This window comes from Peromyscus californicus, unplaced genomic scaffold (assembly GCF_007827085.1).
Source record: "Peromyscus californicus insignis strain IS unplaced genomic scaffold, ASM782708v3 Scaffold_10__1_contigs__length_136768540, whole genome shotgun sequence".
NCBI classification, from domain to species: domain Eukaryota; kingdom Metazoa; phylum Chordata; class Mammalia; order Rodentia; family Cricetidae; genus Peromyscus; species Peromyscus californicus.
In genome coordinates, this window is record NW_026294391.1 from 105,981,749 (window position 1) to 106,003,928 (window position 22,180).

The 22,180-nt window shown below is 35.4% G+C and overlaps 1 protein-coding gene across 5 annotated transcripts in view; it reads right to left on the reverse strand.

Annotated features, from left to right (window-relative positions):
* Tenm1 (teneurin transmembrane protein 1) overlaps positions 1-22,180 on the reverse strand; it is an 820,708-nt gene that overhangs the window by 250,967 nt on the left and 547,561 nt on the right. For all 5 annotated transcript variants that reach the window (XM_052738708.1, XM_052738728.1, XM_052738717.1 and 2 more), the window contains 5 exons: positions 16,266-16,465; positions 14,828-15,038; positions 11,228-11,329; positions 9,476-9,670; positions 3,996-4,196 (listed from right to left, as the gene is read on the reverse strand). In XM_052738708.1, coding sequence (XP_052594668.1) covers positions 3,996-4,196; positions 9,476-9,670; positions 11,228-11,329; positions 14,828-15,038; positions 16,266-16,465 — 909 coding nt within the window. The remainder of the gene's footprint in view (positions 1-3,995; positions 4,197-9,475; positions 9,671-11,227; positions 11,330-14,827; positions 15,039-16,265; positions 16,466-22,180) is intronic.

Genomic DNA, 22,180 nt, shown 5'->3' on the forward strand with positions numbered 1-22,180 from the left:
AAATAGAAACATTTTAATTCCTGCCACTGATAAGTGGTACATTAGGAGGAAGTTTATCTAAGTGTGGGGAATTAGGAAGAACATGTGTGAGATATATGAGGTCTGAGGGAACAAATATTTGATACAGAATCTCTCTTTTTTACTTAATTCATGTTAGCTAGTTCTATACAAACAAACAAGAGATTTTTGTCATTTCTTGTTGATTTCTTTGCATTTCTGGGGATTGAATCCAGAGCCACATCCCCAATTCTAGAAGTCAAGTGTTGACTCAATATTAAGGCTCCTATTTGGGTAAAAACACCATTTTTTATATTCTTCGTATACAATCATGTGCACTCTTGGTCTGTTGAACTACTCAGGGAACATTTGCCTACAGTTTAAGATTTATTGTTTGGAAGTTTTGTATATTTATATAATAAATTTTAGTCATTTTTACGACCTATTCTCCTTTCTCATGTGCTTCCGTCCTGTTGGAAGTGCTCTTCTCAACAAATGAACGTCCTACTTTCATATATTCTTTTGTTATGCAGCCCCCCGAGTTTAATTAGAGTTTCTTGCCTAGGTGTGGGTTGAAGAATTATTTACTTGAGCAAGAACATCTTATTAGTGACTATACCACCGAAGAAAATGACTCTCCCAAAAACACATGGACCTTCCCCCATCCATGTTGAATGTTGACAGAGCTGTATAGCAAAAAGGATTCTTTAATAATTCCACCCTCGAATTTCAACCCCTTGATTGACATGTCTGTGGTGATATTTTACATGTGCTGAAATGTGGTGATATTTTATTTGTATGTTAATAAATAAAGTTTGCCTAGGGATCAGAGGAAATAGAAAGCTATTTTAAGTAAACACAAAAGTTAGGCAGTGGTAGCACACGCCCTTAATCTGATCACTTGGCAGGCAGAGTCTCTGTGTGTTCAAGGCCATATTAGGGAACAGAGCCAAGCGTGGTGACACACGCCTTTAATCCAGTACCAATCATAGAGACCTGGAGGCCTGTACAGACACGCAGTGACAAGGAAGTGAGGTAGCTGGGCTAAGAGCTGGGCAGAACAGCAAGGCAATAAAAGCCTGGGTAGACAGGAAGTCATGGCATTTTGGAAGCTACAGAGCTGGTGAGGTAAGGTGGTTGGTGGCTCTCACTATTTCCCTGATCTCTAAGGCTACCCCTATATTTGACTCCTTGTTCTTTATTTAATAAGACCATTTAGAAATTTGGTTACACATGTCTATCTACATCTTATGCAAACTTCTCCAACATGAAGTCATGATCAATTACTATGTCTGGCCCTTCTACATGAAACCTGCATTTCTACCCATCTGCTTTTTTTCCCCTATCAGTGACCTGTACTGGTTATACCAGGCTTCCATCTCTCTCAGTCCCCACACTCACCTGTCACTTGCTTCCCTGTGCCATCCTTTCTTGAATTAGTCCTTTCAGTATTTGTCAGAATGGTAAAATTTAAAAAGACCTTGTAGTTTCTTTCAAACCACTCAGTTCACTCCTATTGGATCACGAGGAAATGCAAATTCCTGAGCATTGCCTGTAAATAAAATTCTTTATAGTCTGGCCCAGTCAGTGCTCTTCTCATTGGTGACAGTTTTATCTTCTTTAGCATTCCTGCTCTGCAACTAACCCAATGACCACCAGGTGTGCCATTTAGATTTGTGTCTTTCTTTTTAAAGCTATCCCTTCTGCCTGGGTTTTCGTTGTCCACCCAATAAACACCCACCATCTTTCTGCATGAATTCAAGTGTGAGGCTTTTTTCAATGCCATCCCTCATCTTAGGGAAATAACATTGCCTACTCTTCATACTCTGTGCCCCATGGCCCTGGACATGGTTTAGTAATAACACTTTTTGTATATGATAAAGTAGGTAATGGACTCTTAGATGGTTGTAATTAAATATATGGACTGTTCAAGGTCAAACTTCTGTCTCAACATGTGTTATATTGGTGATTTGGGTATGTTATTGCCTGTCTCTGTGCCTCAGTTTCTTCAGCTTTAAAGTAGTCACAACAGTTATACTTACAGTGAATTGAATTGATATATGTGCAACACTTAGAATAGACAATACAAAGTCATTATGTGTTTTCTACAACAAGAATACTAGCATCAATATTATTTTAAAATTGGAGCTGCAGCCCATACTATTACATTTAGCATGTGGAATTAGCAAAGGTGTTCAGTAATATGTTGAAAATAAGTTAATAATCAGGCTTGATTGCTGTGATATATCTCCATAAGTCTAGTCACTTTGATTTTGTCATTCCTGTCTAACTTTGTAAACATTTCTTTCCTACTAGATTATAATATCTGCTTTTGCAAAGATGACTCCCATTTTGGCACCTCTGTACACTTGGCTCCAATCATCATGCCCAGCACATAGATGTTAGTGTGTATTTTGTACATCTATAAATGAATAAATTTTAAGAACTGCATTTAGTGGCAATTAAATAACCTTTATCATTTAAATTTTTCCTGCTTCTTTGAGACAAGGTCTCACTTTATAGACAGACTATCCTAGAAGTCACTACGTAGCCCATGCTGGCCTGGAAATTAGGATCCACCTTCCGTAGCCTTCCAAGAGCTGGGGTTATAGGCATACATAACTACACTGAGCTCTAATTTTCTGATATTTTAAAATCCACTCCTATTTTCCATATTATTTCAATGTGAAAAAACAAAATTTTAGTGAAGTTTGGCTATAATTGTGGTTAAGAGTTATGTTAGAATTATTTATCTTAACAGAGAGATCCTCATGCTTCCTTGGTGTAGAATCATAGACTTCAGTTTATACGCTAACTCACTGGTAACAAAATCCCACAGTTCACTGAAATTTTCTGCTCACCATATGCCATTTTACATCCTCCACAAAATCCACAGGCAGAAGCTTTCCAAGAGTTGTCATTGGTTAACTCTATTCATTTAACAAGAGTATAATCTGAAGACACAAAATATAAAGAATGGCCTATTCTTTCCAACACTTGCATTTCAGAAGAAAAGAAGCCATATGTACAAACACTTAAATCACAATGGCTTCTGTGCTCTCTTGCAATGCACATGGAATGGATTTTGTAGGATTCATATTGACCTAGTTAGAAAAGGTTTAACAAAATGAATAAAGTTGTAGTTGGTCTTGGTGGGTAGGTTGGATTTTTTCTAGGTTAGAAGTTAATAACATTTTATGATGAACAAAAAACATGGAAAGTCTGAACATTCAGTGAACATAGGATAAGTAGATCTTACAGATTGTGCAAGCAGAGGGAGGGATTTACTCATTAAGCAGAAGTAGGTGGCAGGCAGTTTTAATAGTTTGTGGTGATCCTTTGATAAGGAGCTTATCTGTAGACAGGCGAGAACTATAGAAGATGTTAGGATAAGAAATGGGGAAAAGAAACAATGTTGTAGAAATAATTATATCGTAATATATTAAATGGGGTAGAGTACTGTGATTGTTCTGTTTTTACTTGATGAGTTCCTCAGTGGAGACGCTGACTATTCAAGTTTGTGGCAATAGAAATTTGAAAGAATCTGAAAAGAATAGATTGTAGGAAATTTGAAAACTATTGAAATAACTACAGTAAAATACACAAAGGGAACAAAAGGTAAATCACATGCACCTATCGCAAAGAAACATACTGTTGAAATAATATAAATAAATGACAGTAAAATACTGACCTAGTTGCCAGATGGTGATGGCACATACCTTTAATCTCAGCATTTGGGAGGCAGAGTTATGTGGATCTTTGTGAATTCAAGGCCAGCCTGGTCTACAGAGTGAGATCCAAGACAGGCACCAAAACTACACAGAGAAACCCTGTCTCGAAAAACAAAAAAAAACAAAAAACAAAACAAAACAAAAAAACCCTGACATAGTAAATACCTGGAAACTTACTGCAATCCAGATCTTGAAATATAATACTTTAAGGAAATGATCAGTTATACCTTGCGAATAGAGAAAGTGAGAGAGATAACCCCAATGTACCTGTAGAGCAGTCAGATCCTGTCCACTTGGGATCACAGCTGCAAACGCCAGTGTCCAGAAGAAAAGTTCCATGTCCTGAGCACTGCTCTTGACATATAGGAAGTGGAGTTTCACAGTTGACTCCTCCCCAGCCAGTAGAACAATGACATTCTCCTTTGACACAGATGCCATGACTGGAACACATTGGGTCTAAGCAGTCCTCTGAATTCCAAAAAAATAAAACAAAAAAGGTGGGGGTGAGAGGGAAGGTTGGTAGAGAACAGGTGTGGAATAATGGAACTGAGATACATTGATTTCCTAGTATTGTATCGTTAATGTTGCTTTAATTAGGCAATAAAATGACTCATGCAAACATTGTGTTTAAACCAGAAGATTATTAACACTTAAAAATATGGTAGGGTATGATAAAGGTTGCAACCTAAATTTGGAAGAAGAAAATCACACATATGCTGCATGCAATTCTGAACAGTATGTGATATCCCCCACACAAATGAGTGGGTGGACCTGTATGAACCCTCAGTAGGAATTTCTCAGCTTTACAAAAATGCCTGAGCATTTTTTGATAAGCCATTCTTTATCCTTTCTTAAATTAGAATCAAAATTTTACTTAATGTGTCTAGGAGTTTTTAAATAGTTTTTAATTTGGATGACAAGCTATTTGGTGAGGTGACTGCTGTTATATGAAATAATGAAATTTATATAAATTTGTTATAACCTCACATTTATTCTTCAGACGCACCAAAAATGCAACATGTTTAATTCATTTTCAAAATTTGTTTCTTTATGCCCCCTTCTTCTATCTGTGGCAATCATCTTAGAATAGACATAATTCTATTTGTCTCTGATTCGATGATTTCTAGAAATTTTTGCTTGTAGAAAATTGTTTTATGCTTTCCCCTGACTATTCTGTGTGGTATGGGAAGGTTGACTTCCAAATTATTTGTCTTTCTATACAAATAAGACTGTAATACTTTGTCCTAATGTTAATTATGCTTTGAAATATTTTTTGTAGCAATGGGAATACATTGATACAACCTCCGTGAATTTGCAAGTCTGACTTACTGTTTTGGTGTGGATTGTTACTACAGAAGGTCTACCATTAACACTGTTATAGTTGGTGCTATTGCTATTATAATTACCCCAAGATCTGAAGGTCATTAAAACAATATTCTAATAACTGAGCTAATCACCTAATAAAATATCCAAATGTATATCCAATTTATTTCATGATTTGGCATAAGTGATAAAGCCCAAGATATAGATTATTTTTAGAAGAACTCTATTTGGTAATGGCAAAACACAACAAGAACAATAAACAAAATTCCATTAATTTATTCTGAGTTCTTTCTTAAGAGATTTGCTACATTGAATCACGTCTGTTATGTCTAGCTGCCTATCTTGTTGTTGTGCCCTATCCTTGTATAATCTGGATGGCTGGTGACTGTTCTTTATAATATCTCCTAATATTTCTCACAGAAACATGTATTGGTTTATGGTTTGTTTCTGAGGTTGGAGGAATGTTAATCTGGGTATTCCATTGTTATAATAGACCACAGCCCAATAAATTCATAGCTATATTAGCCACATATGGTTTTAACTTTCCTCTCTATCCTTTTGGACCTATACATTCGAGCCATCTTGCACTCTGTTTCACTTGAGATAATGTTCCAATCCCTAATAGCTGAACATTTATCTCCTGATGAGGCCAATTTGGATGCCAAAATTCTGGTGCAATTATTGTAATGTCCACACCTGTGTCTACCAAACCTTCCAAGAGAGCACCATTTATTTGTATTTTTAATTTTGGTCTTTGTTCATTTATAGAAGTTTACCAAAAAATTTACTTTATGGTTTCTCCTGAATTTCCTGTTCTCTGTGTTACAGCTGTTCTATCACCCCAAGCAGCCTGGTTTATTCCAATAGGCATTTGGTTATTTAATTGCTCTGAGAAGGGGTTTCTTCTATGGTGGCAGGAAAAGTCTGAACTGAATTTGCTGTGGGGGCCTGTGTGAGGCTCCTCAGGGAGTTTCCTGATTGTAGAGGCAAAGAATTACCTTGTCTGTCCCTTGTTGATCTATATTTGTTGGTCCAACGTTTACCCTTACCACACCTTCTGCATAATCCAGAAGGGAGAAGCATTCTATTACCATTTTTCCTTGAATAAACATTGTTTCTAGGAACACTCTGTTTACATTCCCTTTTCAAATGACCTTGTTTACCACAATTAAAACATCTGACATTATTATTTTTTCTCAAAGCTTTTGATATCACCTCTCCTATCCACATATCATGGTCATGAGGCTCAATATTGTGTCCCTGATCCAATCCTCCAACTGTGCTGATCTTGCCTTTAATGGCCTGATTATTCTTTTGCATGCTGCATTTACATACTCAAAAGCCAAAGATTCAGTTGTTATCTGTCTAGTTTCTGAATTTGGTATCATTCTATTTACTGCTGAAGACAGCCTTTGTAAGAAATCTGTGAAGGATTCTCTGGGGCCTTGTATAAATTTTGTAAATGACTTAGTTTTTTTTTCCTGTTTCCTCAATTCTGTCCCACGTATTCATGGCTGCCATGCATCATAGGATTAGGGTTTGGTTATCATATAAATGTTGTCTTTGTATATCAGCTTAATTGCCTTCTCCAAGAAGCTGATCCTGGGAAAGTTCCACATCTCTAGTCCTACATTGTTGTTCTATTGTTTTAGCCTCCTCTTTAAACCATGTTCTAAATTGTAACTGTGGACCGGCCTCTAGGACAGCTGTAATTAACTCTTTCCAGTTCTGAAGGATAATTCTATTACAAGTTGACCACATGTTTAACATCTGCTTTACAAATTGTAGATGAATTTCTAAATAGTCTTATTAAATAAAGAACACAAGGCCTAGGGTGAAAGCCTGAGAGATCAGGGAAATAGGGAAAGCAACAGATAATCTCACCTCACCAACTGCACAGTTTCCAAAATGTGAGTTACTTCTGTCTACCCATGCCTATATACCTTGCTGTTCTACCATCTGATTTGCTCTCTCTGTCCAGCTATATCACTTTCTTTTCCTGCCCAGCTCTGTCACTTCCTGTCTGTCTGTGCAGACCTCCAAACCTCCATGGATAACTCATATTGGAATTTAAGGCATGTGCCACCACACCTGGCTCTGTTTCCAGTGTGGCCTTGAACTCACAGAGATCCAGACAGCTCTCTGCCTGCCAAGTGACAGTATTGAGGGCATGTGCTACCATTGCTTGAATTTGTTTACTTATAATGGCTGTTCCTATTCCTTTCATCCCCAGGCAAGCTTTATTTATTAGAGCACAAATAAAATATCACCACATTTCAGCTCAAATATAATATCACCACACCTCTCCTAGAAATCAGGCCACACCCTTCACAGCAGAAAGTTAGAACTTGAAGATCTTGACCAAGGTAGGGGAGGAAAGAAACCCAGCTCCTCCCCTTGCCATTGCAATGTAATTTTATAGCCCTACCTTGTTAGTACCTGCTTTCCCCATGTTTCTTGTCACACAAACTAGGCTCAACTAGGTGTTGTGGTGTAGAACTTCCTGCTAAACTCTGGAAAGTTGTAAAAGCCAGAAATGTTTTTTTCAGAGGATTCCTCCAAAGGCTCTCTCTGTAGGCCCCCTACCTCAATGGTGTATATGATAGCTATGTTTCTTACTCTTTCATTTCAAGCGATCCCTCTTAAGGTTCTCATAATGCTCTTTCCCACCTAATGCCCAATCATGGCTCCCCCATGGTTTCCAGGGAGGTTCTCTCTCCTAATAAAGTTCACTCTGAAGGGTAATTGTTATCAGCTTCTTTCTTCATGACTAGAAATTCTTGTTATAAAGATGTTTGCATCATAAAAGTGGTGTGGAGGAAATGGGGTGTTTGTAAGGACATTGATGATTGGGAGCAAACTGTGAAACCATGTGTCCTGTTTAGAAGCAACTGCTGCTAGTTGGCTCCAGATGATGTGGGCCCAATCTCCAGACATTCTAGTATTCAAGAGAGGCTAGAAATAGGGATATTCAATGTGACCATTCTCTATCTTGAAAATTTGGCAACTAAATCAGTTAATAAAAACAATTAGAACACCATGTCTTTAAACAAAATCTATCCATAGCCCAACTCAGCTTATAGAGTCTTCATATGTGATATAAGAGTTAAATATCATATGTGATATAAGAGTTAAATATTTTTCTATTGTATTTGTAAAGCTTATGCCATTAAATATGGTAAGCATGCTTCCATGTTATTTTGGCTGTTTTACATATTTTCCTAGAGACCAAGTAAAAGGCTAATTTAAGCTGAATTCCTTTTTCAGCTGCTTATGAAATTCAAATCAGAAGAGCCTAATAAATTAGGTTACATGATTTTCGTGGCAAATTGTAGATGTGATAGCAATACCACTCATTGTTAACTGTGTCTGGGTCTATACAGAATCTGAATTTATACTTACATATAATGATAGTTTGATCATCATAAAATAAGTATTTCAAAGATGTCTTAGGAACGCCAGTGCCTTGTACAGACCCAATATAATTCACTGGAACAAACAAAGTCTTTACACCCATATTCCACTGCTACTGATGGGAGGTGGAAAGCTAAAGTCTTGCTTGTTCATGGAGTGGAATGAGATTAAACCCTTTAGAATGCTGTGTAATAGTCTTAATGAGCGATCTTTAAAAAGCAATTACAGTGCATTTTCAGCAGCCTCTTTCCTGAACAACAGTTGTGATGAGACCATCTCCCATGGTAATGGTTTAATATTATTTCTGAAATCAGTCTTATTTGAGGAATGTGGCATGAAAATGGTCTGATTACTAGTAAACTTATTTTCCAATATGTCTGTTTAAGTGATAAAACTATAGCCATTTCAAAATATTTTTTCTAAAGACTCCTTTGGAATGAATTTAATATAGAGGCTCTGCTTTGAAACTCATTAGTAGTAAGCCTGATTTTTTTAGGCATGGAGGTCAAGTTTCAGCATGAGGCATGTGAGAATAAATAAATAATATAAAGCAATAATAATAGTGGTAATTACAAATCACTCCCAAAGAAAACATTTGCAAGATGACTCCAAATGTCTCTATATCATTATTTTTATTTCATTCTTTAAATGCCAAGCTTCATTATGCAGCATAATGCACTCTGTAATAATGAAAACATATGAATTAATACCTAAAATAATCAATATGGAAATTCTCACGTTATTAAACAGTACTAGAAATTAGGAGAAAAGATATCAATTTTGCATATCCACTTTACAGGTGTCATAGAAACAGTCTCGTGTATTCTGTGAGGCTTCCAGAAGAGACATGAAGTTCCTCAACCTCAAACCTTTGCTGTATGTACCAAAGGCATGTCGAACATCTGCTGTTTGCAAAGATTGCTTGTATTTCTAGTAGTATTACAGAATGATACTTTGGGCAAGCCAGTGAGAGAAAAGCCTGAAGCAATATATTGAAATGGGGCTCTGACCTTCCTCACATATTTCTCCTTTGTATCCAGGAACACAGATGCAGACTCCCATGATACAGGTGCCGTGGCCAAAGCACGTTGGGTCGATGCATTGTTCTTCTGGAACATCACACTCAGGTCCCTTCCAGCCATTCCTGCAGACGCAGTGGCCTTTCTCATACTCTCCATTTCCGCCACACAGCACTGGGCATGAATCTAAAGGTTGACAAATAATGTTGTAATATTTTTATTTCAAAAATCTCACAAGAACAATTCTATATTGGTTCTAGTAAATCATTTCTGGAAAAAGTAATATTTTCATCTTACTCTTTATTAAATCAGCTTATGATCATGATTAAAGACAGAATTTTCCTCCTATAGAAGTGGGATAAAGATAAATTATGAAGATTTCTGAAGTGGAGAATAAATACTTGCTTTTGATCTTATTGCAATGTCAAAACTATTATCACTGCTACTATTTTAAGCTAAGGGTTTTGTCTCTTAGATTTATTTATTTATTTTTATTTTTTCCTTAGATGTTTTTTATTTCATCAAATACATATATACTACATTTTGGAACCAAAGTGTGTATTAAATACTAATAAATAGGGTGTTATTCAAATGAAAAACATCTTGTAAAGGTTGTACAAACAGATTCACAGTGGACCTTCCTTTCGATAGACAGACTTTTATTAGAATACCTATTATAGTTTGTCACTGTGTGTGTTCATTTTAAATCCACACGGTTTTTGAGGGCAGTGCCCACATCTTCTGTTTTTCTTATATGTCTTTTAAAATACAAAACCCTTCTCCATTTCACAAGATCTGTTATGGTACAGGGAACCTAGCAACTGCTTTAGAATTCTCTATTCAATGGAATTTAATCTACATGAACAGAGTTTTTTTTTCTCCTAAGAAATCTGAGATTAACCAAGCAGACCAGAAACTTTAAGACTATACTGAAAATGAAAAGGAAGTATCTGCAAAACATTAATTCCAATTCTAGAGTAATGCATGGTCCAATTTATCGAAAGCTTTTTAAGAATTAATTAAACTATGTGCAAGTGCATGAAACAATAAAGATTGTTAAGTTTAACTTTTGAGCTTCCATCTCTTATATTGTAAACCACATATCCATTTAGTGATTCATCACTACTTCAAGTTATGATGGTGTTTTCGAATACTGACTTTTCCTTTTAAACTCAGACTGTTATGAATTACTTTATAAAAGAAATATAAGCAGTATTGACTCAGATAATCTAGGTTCAAATCTCAGCTGGTACTTAATGTCAGGTATTTCCTTAACTATTCCTTCTGAGGTTCTTTCTTTGCTCAAAAAATGGGGTTAATAGCAGACCTACTTCATAGCAATTGTATAGGAAAGAGGAAAAAAGAGGCGATGAGAAGTGTTTAGAATGCAGCTGGCATACTAAATGCTCAGATTTTGGTGACAATTGGAGAGCACTGCCAGTGGTGTTGCTGCTATAACTATTGTTACTATCACCACTATGAGTTCTTCAATGACAGTTCTCTGAAACAGTGTTTTTCAACCTGTGGGTTGTGACCCCATAGGGGGAGTCACATATATAACCTGGATATCAGACATTTACAATGCAACTCATAACAGTAGCAGAATTATAGTTATGAAGTAGCAATGAAATAATTTTATGGTTGGGGATCACCACAACATGAAGAACTGTATTAAAGGGTGAGAGCATTATGAAGTTTGAGAACCACTGTTCTAAAACAATCAGAATCATAGCACAACATTACCTCTAGCACAGTCAGGTCCAAGGAATCCTGGGAAACAATGACAGTGTCCAGAGATACACTCTCCATTTCCATTACAGTTGGTTGAACAGTCATCCATTATTTCTAGTAATACAAAAGAAGAGAAAAATGAATCCACGTTTAGGCTAGAGATATGATGTTTTAAAAGTTTCAGGAATTAGTTGTCTATAATAATCTTGTCCTCTGCTGTCTGCAAAGCCCTTATTGCTCAAAATTAGATGGCAAAGACTTCTGCATGATGTCATATGCAGTAGATTATACATGGTTCTCAGTTTGGTGAATTTTAAGAGAACAAAATCCAACTTCTCTCTAAAGTGCATAAAGGGTCTGCATAAATTGTATTCTTAAGAGGCATTCATGATAAAGCTAAAAAGGTATCAGAAGTATAAGACATTTCTCAAAAGCAGAACAGACTTTAAAATGCAACCCATAAGACAAAGACTACTGTATTTTTTATACTTACATTGTAGCAAATAAAGTTTCTCTCTAGCAACGTGGACTATTTAATATACTATACTATCTTGACAGGTTAAATATGATAATCGGTAGTTCATTTCCATTAATAAGTGACAATGGCATGCTTTTAAAGTAACTGTTCATATTAAATTCACCACCTGTAAAAGCATTTGAACCTAAGTATTTTGTTGAGAAATGCCTTCTTGACTGTAAATGCTTATCAGTTCTCTGCCACTAATTTTTTTCAATCCATTCTTACAAAATAGCTTTCTTTCTTTCTTTCTTTCTTTCTTTCTTTCTTTCTTTCTTTCTTTCTTTCTTTCTTTCTTTCTTTCTTCCTTCCTTCCTTCCTTCCTTCCTTCCTTCCTCTCTCTCTCTCTCTCTCTCTCTCTCTCTCTCTCTTTCTTTCTTTCTCTTTCCTTTCCTTTTCTTTTCTTTCTTTTTTTCTCTCTCTTTCTTTTTCTCTTTCTTCCTTCTTTTCTTTCTTCCTTCTTGTTTTCTTTTTAAATTCTTGCCTATTAAAATCATTCCACTGACTTTTTCCAATTTTAATTAAAGAAATGCTCCTCCACTTGGTATCTTTGCTTGAATGATGAGAATGAATAATTACAATGAAGGCTGAGAAGTGGCACTTGTATGAGTATGGCCTGTGAGTCCCTTGCATCAGTAAAAACATTGTGTGGCACATGTAAGACAGATTCCTGGACTTTTGTTCTGAAGCTCCCTGAATCTGGTCTGAGGGATCTTGTCCAGCAAGCTATAATCTACCAAGCACCCTGGGCAAATCTGTAGGTACTCCCACATTAAATCATTGAGAGCAATGTATTTTAATTAGTTTACTACATAGTTAGAGAGCCTGTGGTTATGTGTTGGAGTTTTTCCCCTGGGCAGAATAAAGAAAAGAAAATGAAAATGGTATGAGCCTATTTTAGATAATTTTTAAAGAGTTTGGAAAGGATTCAGAGGCTGCATGGATTATGAACAACACAATCCTTAGTTTGTTTAGGAAATATATAAGCCTCCTTTCACTGTCATTAAGACAAGGCATAAAAAGTATAAAAAATAATGGGTATGCTTTAGGGTAAATGATTTATATGTTTTTGATTATTTGGGGGAAATTTACTTGAGTTTAATTTTTTGTTATTTTATCAATTTTATTTTATGTATGAGTGTTTTACCTGTATCTATATACATATATATGATGTATGTGTTATGTGTGTACTTGGTGTTTTGAGGCTAAAAGAGGGCATATTCTAGAACTGGAGTTATGGGTGGTTGTGAAATACCATGTGGGTGCTGGGAATTGAACCCACTTCCTCTGCAAGAACAAGTGCTTCTAATTGCTGAGCCATCTCTCCAGCTCCTTTGAACTTTCTTTGTGGAACAGGGAGGGAAATGTATCTGTTAATTCTAATATTAAATAAGTAGAAAAGTAAAGATATTGACTTGCATGTGCAAAAGGCAAATACACTGTTCATATGAAACTGATGGCTTGATATTTGAATGATAAGAAAATATCTAAAAGGTGAAATTCCTTTGGGGATGAAATAGAGTGAAGGTAAAATGTCCCAAGCATTGTTCTGGGTCTACTAGCTTTTGACAGGTTAATAGCTTGGTTAGTATTTATAATTTGAGATGAGGGGTTAAATTAAAAAGAAGAGAGAAAATATTCACAAATATTTTATGTCTTCTAATTTCTCTAAATCAGTCTTCATAATTTAATGGCAATAATATTATCAAAATTGTGTTCTGATTTTTTTCATTGCCGTGAATTCTAAGGATATACTGTTAGTGATAAAATAATGACTTTACTGAAAATGTATCATTTTCCTAAGTTAACAAAAATATTATGTATTTTAAAGATGTAAGATCAGTGGAGTTTGTCTCAGTATGATTTTTATTGCTTTTCTAATTACTGCTTTCTACTCTCTCAAGGTCTTCAGCATCGAGTAAAAATAGAACCTAATTGTTATCAAGAGCAGATGGTCTATCTATTACCAGTCAACACATCTTCCTAAACATATGGCTGAACAGGTTAACTAAAGGATAAATTGGTTGAGAGCTGTAGAGAAAATTGACAGCTGTAAAAGATTTTCCCTTCTTTTAAAAGACATGTGTTTTATGAAAATTCAAACAATCTGATGCTCTGTCTACAAGTTGTTTACCCTGAGGACTCCCAAATTGCTAAAGAGCTTCGCTTTCTTCACACAAAGGGTCAGGGGGGTGAGTTTACTGAGAAAACATGACAAAGACTGAGATGCTTCAGACTAAGAAGGGTGATGGTGAATAAGAGTGGATATAGAAAGAGCACACTTTAAAAGGCCATGGGTACACTGAAATGGCCATTTGATTATCAGACCCAAAGAAATCTGAGTAAAGGGCTTGGAATGACTCAAGTTATTGTTCTCAGTATTCTCTAAGTATTCTTAATTTGTATTTTGAAGTTTTAGTGGTTCTAGAATCAATTGTTCTAAAGATACGTACTGATGCCAGTCTTTCTATTTTAAGAGGTATTTATTTGCTGTTATTTTATAATCAAACCAATTAACAGAGCCTTTATTTCTTAACTATCTTTCTCTCACTGGGGATAGAACCTTTGGAATCATACATGTTAGGTAATTACTCTGTCACCAAACTACATCCCTAACCTATTTTGTATTTTAAGGTAGGTACTCACTGGTTTGCCATGATCGACTTTGAATTCCCTTTTTAGCTTATGCTGACCCTAAACTCACAAACCTACATGCTATGTTACTGGCATTACAGGAGTGAGTTATCCTGCTCAGCTTAACAGGGATACTTTTGCTTATAAGCTTTCTCTCTGAAGTTGTTCATCTATATAGTTTTTTAAAACAATATTATCCAGGAAATATTTTTGTTAAGAACATATAAAGGGCTGCATGACAAGTATACTAGAATATCAGCAAATATTGGAGAGCTTTAAAAAAAACTTAACCAATATTTTAACAACAACAAAAACAAAAATAAAATGTTACTCACAGTGACCTTTAGTGAATAGTGACTTTAAGATAGAAGGAACAGTATGTCTGAATAATGAAATACTTTTTCCACCAGTGTCTTTCTAGGGATATACTGTGAATTTATATAACAGCCAGGGCAGCTTACCAATTGCTGTAGTTAGCACAAATACTTGCTCCATCTTTTTTCCATCATTGTAAAATGCCAGATACCAAGGTCCTTGGTCCATATACTCTATGAAACCTGTCTCCTGAAGGGATGTTAAAATCAGATTCCTTGGGGAGTGCTGGATGTCATCAGAGCTCTTAGAGTCCTGTTTTACCAGTTGTTTGCCATCCATTAATTTCACAAAATCAAACTGGAACAAATACAAACACAAATATAAGCCTGAACTATTTTTTTATATCTGGACATATAACCATCTTTAACTTCTCACTGACCTACTCAACATATATTCCTTTGCTTTGATAGTTAACAATTCTTAAGTATATTTGAAATCAAAGGCATTTGTTAGTTTTGAAAATTGTTTTACTACACTTACAAATTTTGTGAACTTCTCAGTTTGGGACTGTTCAAAGTAAAAATTGATTAAAAGCAAACCCCTAAGAAATAGAAACAATTTTGAGTATTATGTGTATGAGATCTGACATTTTACCAAAGCATCTATCTAAGAGTAGATGCTTAATAGCATATTCTGCTCAGAAATGTGACCTTGTCAATAAATTTAAAAGGTTTTACAGTTTTTAAACCACAAATAAATGAACCATTATAAATGATAACATTGATTACAATTTACTTTCTTTGTGGGTATATATTTAAATATTCAAAGGCCACTCTTTCCCCCTAATCATTTGAACACATTGTTTTACACTTTCCTGTTTTGTGATTCACATTTGAATGGCATTTTGACTATTCTTGTCTTGGTCAGAAGATCAAGTTTGATGCTAGCCATCACTCTTAGGGGAAGTATGGAGTGAGTATTTAGTTCTTTTAAATTACATCTTAGATAGAGCATCATTCCTAGTGGATTAATGCAGAAAAGAAATAAGCTTAATAAAAGCATGAGAAATATGGTATCTAAAGTTTATGAATGAGCCAAGGAAACTGCAGAGGTTTTACGTATTTGAATTCTTATAAATGATTGCTTATAGAAAAAATTCTGTATGTAAGATATAGTCTGCTTTTTAAAAAATATGTTTACCACGACCTTCTGGTTGATGTGCATTCTGGGACTGGGACAATGGTAAAAGGATAGACAAAACCAGTGAGGAAGGTACCGACTCCAGAGTTAAGTAAGATGAGAGGGCTCTGACACTCACAGTGATCTCTTCCTAGGAATCAGGAGGTCAAGTTTAAAGAATGTTTTCTTCAGTTATCTTTTCCCAAATATGTTCTGCTAAATGCTATTCTTTATTTCTACATGCTGTGTTTTCATTAAAGTTTGATTAGTCTGGATAGTTCTTTGTTACAAAGATTTTTCTGCCTTCATCTTTGACTCCTATAGTATTCACAAATCACAACATTTGAAGTGCTTGATATAGTACCCTCTAAAAAGATTTAAGAAAATACCTATTATATCAAATACCTGAGTGTGTGTAGGTGGAATATTTCTTCTGCCATAAATTCCCAGCAGAGAGTCCTTGGCTAAAGAAATATTGAATTTCAGATATATAGGATGGTGGATAGTAATCTGGAAACGCCAGAATAAGCCCGGTGGAATGGTCTGCATGACTTGTGCTCCAATGTCAACTTCACCAGTATCAATTGCTCGTCCCTTCTGAAACACTGGTTTTAAAAAGAGAGAATTATACATACAATTAATCTTAATTTATAAAGTAATGCTTTTGAGCTTTTCAAGACCAGATGTATCAAAACAACTTACCCAGCTTTTCTTCCTCCCTAGATCTTTCAAGCTCTTGCTCAAATTAAATATCTTCTAAGGGGCCTTTTGTGGCCAAACATTATGCCACGTTCTCTGTTAAACTCCTATTGCGTTTATTTTGTTTAACACAATTAAGTATTTACTGAACATTATCTTGATAACTGTAGGAGTTACAAAGATGAGTAAGATGTAGTTGTTGCTCTCATTGGGTTTTGGAAATCACTGAGGGAATGGGACAAGTATAAAAGCAACTACATTGTAAAGGAAATGAACTGCTATGGGTATCCAAAGGAAGGAAAAGTATTTGGTTTAAGTAATGTTTTATATTCCTCTTTTCATGCTCTTCATTGTATTTTATTTTCTCATAGTAATTACATTCCAACAAACTGTGTATTTTATTTATGTATTACATATTACCTGTTTCCCAGGATATAAGGTAGGCATTCTGAGGACAAGGGCTGTGGCTGCTTTTTTCTTTGCTTCATCCTCAGTATGTAGAAAATATATGTGAATGTATGTAAAGATTACATATATGTATATGAATGATCAGTTTATAATTATTTAACGAATGGGTGGATGAATCATAAAATGGTAATTATGGGACATGACATTGAACATGAGCCTTACAAGAAACAGAAGACTTCAACATAGCTTCAGAAAAAGATGCTAGAACATGAGAAGGGAAGCTTGCACTAATCAGTGCTATAAAATTGCTATCTTAAGGTTGTGAGATATGCATATATAAAGAAGAAGAGTTCTAAGTAGTGTTGTATAGAAATAATGACACACTGTCTATATTGTCGTGAGAGCCAGTCAAAAGGATTTGATTAGTAAAGCTAGCACAGAACAGAAAGAATATCTGGGAAAGTCACAAGGAATCATATTATTAACTCTTTATCTAAATAAAATCTACTATACATGTAATTCTTTGCATAAATATGCACATATATCTTAAATCAAATTTCTCATCTGAGCTAACAATGCTCCCCACAAGTACGAAAGATGATCTAACAAAAACCCCAATGTGAAGTGTGAGAAGCCCTCTTTTGAGTTGGGTGGGGTTGTACAAGAGAGTCCCATACAGCTTGTTGCTACTGACCTTGGCTGCCCCCTAGAGGTGGAACTTAAATCTCTGTTGTAAAGACACCATGCACTTTAGATACAAGGCTCAAAGGCCCCGGGGCTGGAAATGACCTGAATATCTCTTCCCTGAAAACTAGCTTCCATGGAACCATAAGGTGCCATTCAAACTTCTAAAGAAAGGTGTCAACCGGCAGTCCTACACGGCAATGACACCTATCAACCACAGCAATAACGTGCATGGCACAATAGCCCTAAGTGTGCAGTAGTGATGTACATATCTTGGTAGTAACCAACAGGCCTTACGATTTGTTCAACAAGAGGGATACAATACCTGGTACTGACAATCTAGCTAACTACTCATGGCTAGTGATCTCATGGATCTTTGAGGAGAACCCCAAACACCACTTCACTAAACCAGCATTATCCCTAACTATATTATACACAGAAAAATGTAGTCCTTCCCTCTCATCATGGAAACTTCTCTTTGCAACAGACAGAGGCCATTACAGCAAACTACAACCATTCAAAATGCAGAGTTGTCCTAACAGATAGATTTACAAGACACTTCCGCACCTAAGGCTCAGGGAACACTGCAGAAGAGGGTGTAGAATGATTCAAAGAGCCAGAGGATCAGGGAGTTTGCTCTGAGATTATGTCTCTTAGTAATGTCAGAATCTACACCCATAAAGTTTCACAAATATGACTGCCTAAACATGAGATGAACAAGGTTGTTAAACAATAGACATGACAGTGTAGATGGAAGAAAACCCATGAGGTCTCAACTCCATTTCCCCCCCCCAAAAAACCCAAACCTCCCCCCAAAAACAAACCAAAAATTAAAACTATAAAACTATAGGCAACTAAGGAATTTTGAGAGGAAGAGAAATATTCTCCAGGGAAGAACATACTAATTGGGTATCTAATACCAAATAGTCAGTCCTAAAGACATACATACAAGTAACATTAAACAGACTTAACCAGTTAAATTTGGAATATATACGTATATATACATATACATATATGTGTGTGTGTGTGTACAAATAAGAATGTAATAACAATTAATGAAAAAGAGGCCATGAATTTGAATCAGAGCAAAGAGGGGACATATGGGTGGGTTTGGAGGGAAGAAAGGGGAGGAATAAATGATTATATTATAATCTCAAAAATAAAATAAAAATAATAGGATATATTTTATTAATTGTTTAATAATTATATGAGCATACATTTTATTTTGATCATATTTACTCCCCACCTTCCCCCTAAATCTTTCTACTAAGTCCATATTATGCTGCCACATATAAATTGTTGTGGGTCTATCATCAGAGTATGGTTATACTTCCAGGGATCATACCATTAAGATAAATGGCTCGCCCTACTCCATAGGCCATCAACTGTCACTAACTCCTCAGGTAGCAGTGGAGGTTTGTGAGCCTCTTCCTGTCTGCACTGGAAAGACTAGCTTGACCTTGTGCAGTTCTTGAGCAGACAATCACAGCTGCTCTGAGTTCATGAGTACCTAAGTTCTGTATTTCCTTAAGAACACTGTTTCATCACTGGCATCCCCAAAGTCTGGTTCTTACACTCGTTCTGCCCTTTCTTCCATGTTGTTTCCTAAGCTTTTTGTTCTTTGGATTTTGATCAGTTGCGAATTTCTGTGTTAACTACTATCCACTATACAAAGATGCTTCTCTGATGAGGCCTGAAATTTACAGTTGCAATTGTCTATAGGTCTTGAGATATATATTTAAATGGAATTTTGATACTATGTCCATTTAGGAAAATAATTGTATTAGGGTTACTCATAGGGCCTATGAACTCATCATCTTTTTGCTCTTGATCATATTTACAGCACCAGGCATGCCTTTCCTCTTTTGGAGTGGGCCTTAAGTGAAATCAGGGAGTAGTTGAGTACACCATCACATTCATGCGACTATTGTTCCCATAGGCATATATTGTTAGGCTGGTCATTACTGTAGCTCACAAGGTTGATAGCTGGGTAAGATAGTTGATTCTTTTCTCCGAGTAGATTATGTATCACCTTCTGGTACAATAAAAATAGTAAGGAATCTTTCAGGTCAGCACCAGCTTGATTTCTCCACATCATATGAGCAAAGTTTATGGTGGCTTTAGCAATAAGGTCTTATTATCAAGTTTTGGTGGGCAACTACAAACAATGGCAGTAGCCTGTATTACTTTAGGGTTCTCCAAGTTACCTCTGACCAACAACTGGAAGGGGATATCTCATATCTTGCACTGGGATTTTTATTTGGTAACATGTGTCTTTTGAAAGGATCATTATTCTCTGTGTAGGTTGCCAATTTATTAAATGCCAATTTAAGCCTTTCACATGTGTCATTAAAATTTTTTAATTATGGGAAAGGCTAGTGTAGCTCAGAGGTATAATAATTTCCCATAATGCACAAGCTCCAGCAAAGATGCACCCACTGCCAAAACTGGAAAGCTTTGGGTGTATTAGATATTCTAATCTTGAGGCAGAATGTAGGAAGGAATTAGAGGGAGACACAAGAACAACATTGGGAGTACAGATAATTGATTCAGGTGAAATGACACAAATACTTAAATTTAGGGGAAACACAAATAGCTTCTGTAGAAAAAGTATATTTCAGTGAAAAGTAATTTAGTATAGATGGAAAGTAGGAGAAATATATGAGAACAATACAGAAGAATATTCCAAAGCAAAGCTCGTCAAATTTTAATGTGACCGACCAGTCTTCAGATACAAATGTTGAATGAGTAGGTTTGAAGTGAGACACTTTTATAGGTGCCCCTGTTGCATTGTTCACTTGTTAATACCTGAGAAATGATGGAAATAGTTGTGAGGACAAAGGGAGCATTAAACTGACACCATGATTGTGAGTTCGGATAATTTGGATAGTCCTAATAGCCAAATACATGAAATCTAAAAGTACCTGGTCTGTAAGGGCAGATGTTTAGTTTACACAAGAATAACTTCATTTGATGTGCTAGTTTAGTGTATCGTTTTATGGAATACTACGTCATCTGGTAGTGGGGAGGGGAAGGAACACAAAAGGAGGAAAGGGAATTGGTTTGCTTCCATTTTAAGCAAGGAGGATTATACTTCAGGAGGGAAAATTGAATTTGGCCTCATTTCATTCCATCTTTATATTTTTCAGCCATCAAATCTGTATCCACACCAAACAGTTTAAAAACACACATAGTCCTTGTCCTTTGTGTTCACCTGACATGAAATTAACAGCCCATTAAGATGCACACCTGCAGTGACTTTATTCCTAGGCCAATGCCTTGCAGCTTTTAACTCCCTAAAATACCCACATTATTTCTTTTTGTGTTAAGGCCAAGAGTAATAACTATTTTAAGAATGTTCACTGTTAACGGTTAATAATAGATTTCAAATGCAATTTTGAATGTAATTATGTATTACAGGACACAATTTTGTGAAATTGACATTTCTAATAAAACACACCCTTTGAGATAATAAATGACCAACAGAGTACCTTATTTTTCACTGAAAGTTACTTTTCTTCTGTGTAAGACAGAACAATTTGGTTCCCAAAGGGTTGATTATAAATTTAACTCTTACTGTTTTAGAACCAATAAATATCTTCAATGGGTAGGAGATTGATTGACCATATTTATGTGGACATTTTTGCTCTCACCTTACTAAATATTCAGTTTATCCAACAGCTATCTTCATTAGAAGTTTTTATCACTTCTTAAAATGCACCATTTGGTCATGAAAACAATATTATAAATATAAAACAATTCAAAATGTTCTAGGGTCCACAAATAAAATTTTTAGGTGGCATGAATGCTCTTTAATTAATAAATGCACTCGTTTTTAAAACTGTGAAAAACTGGTTGGGGAGTATTAAGTTTTATTTGGAAGCCTTACCTAATATTACAGCTTTCCTTTTTGCACTGTATGGCATCATGCGTTATATAATAATGCTTCTTTAATGTTATTTATTAAATGAAAAGAGGCTCATGAAGTTCTGTTGTTGGAGTTTGCTGGTTATTAACATCATTGTACATCTAAAGTACATATACATCAGTAATTTATGAAAACAATTTTACAAGAAGATGTTCCTCCCCTTTAAAAGTTTAACGTTAATATAAGGTAAGTGAATAGAGATAAAAATACATGAACACACAAGGGAACAAACAATTTAAATAAAAAGTGAGAAAATAATCTAGTGGTGGTGGTTTGGTATTAGAGAAGAGAAATTCTCATAATTTACAGATGGGAAATTTCCCAGCCTCTAAACTTTTAGAGCTTTGTGCATCAGAAAAAGAAGTATCTTCTTGTTGACAACTTACACCATTAAATAACCTTCTCCATTTTATTATCTCTCAAAATTGTAGTTATGGATTGCAATCCACTGATTATGAGGTTACATATTATTTCATTTTTAATGGTGTAACTCAAAAGAGGGGGAAACTAAAAAACATCAAAACAACTCAAACTGGGGTTTTGTGAAAAGTGTGCTTGATTAAATGAAGGGAAAAGAAAGCACTGAGCAAACTTAGCACTG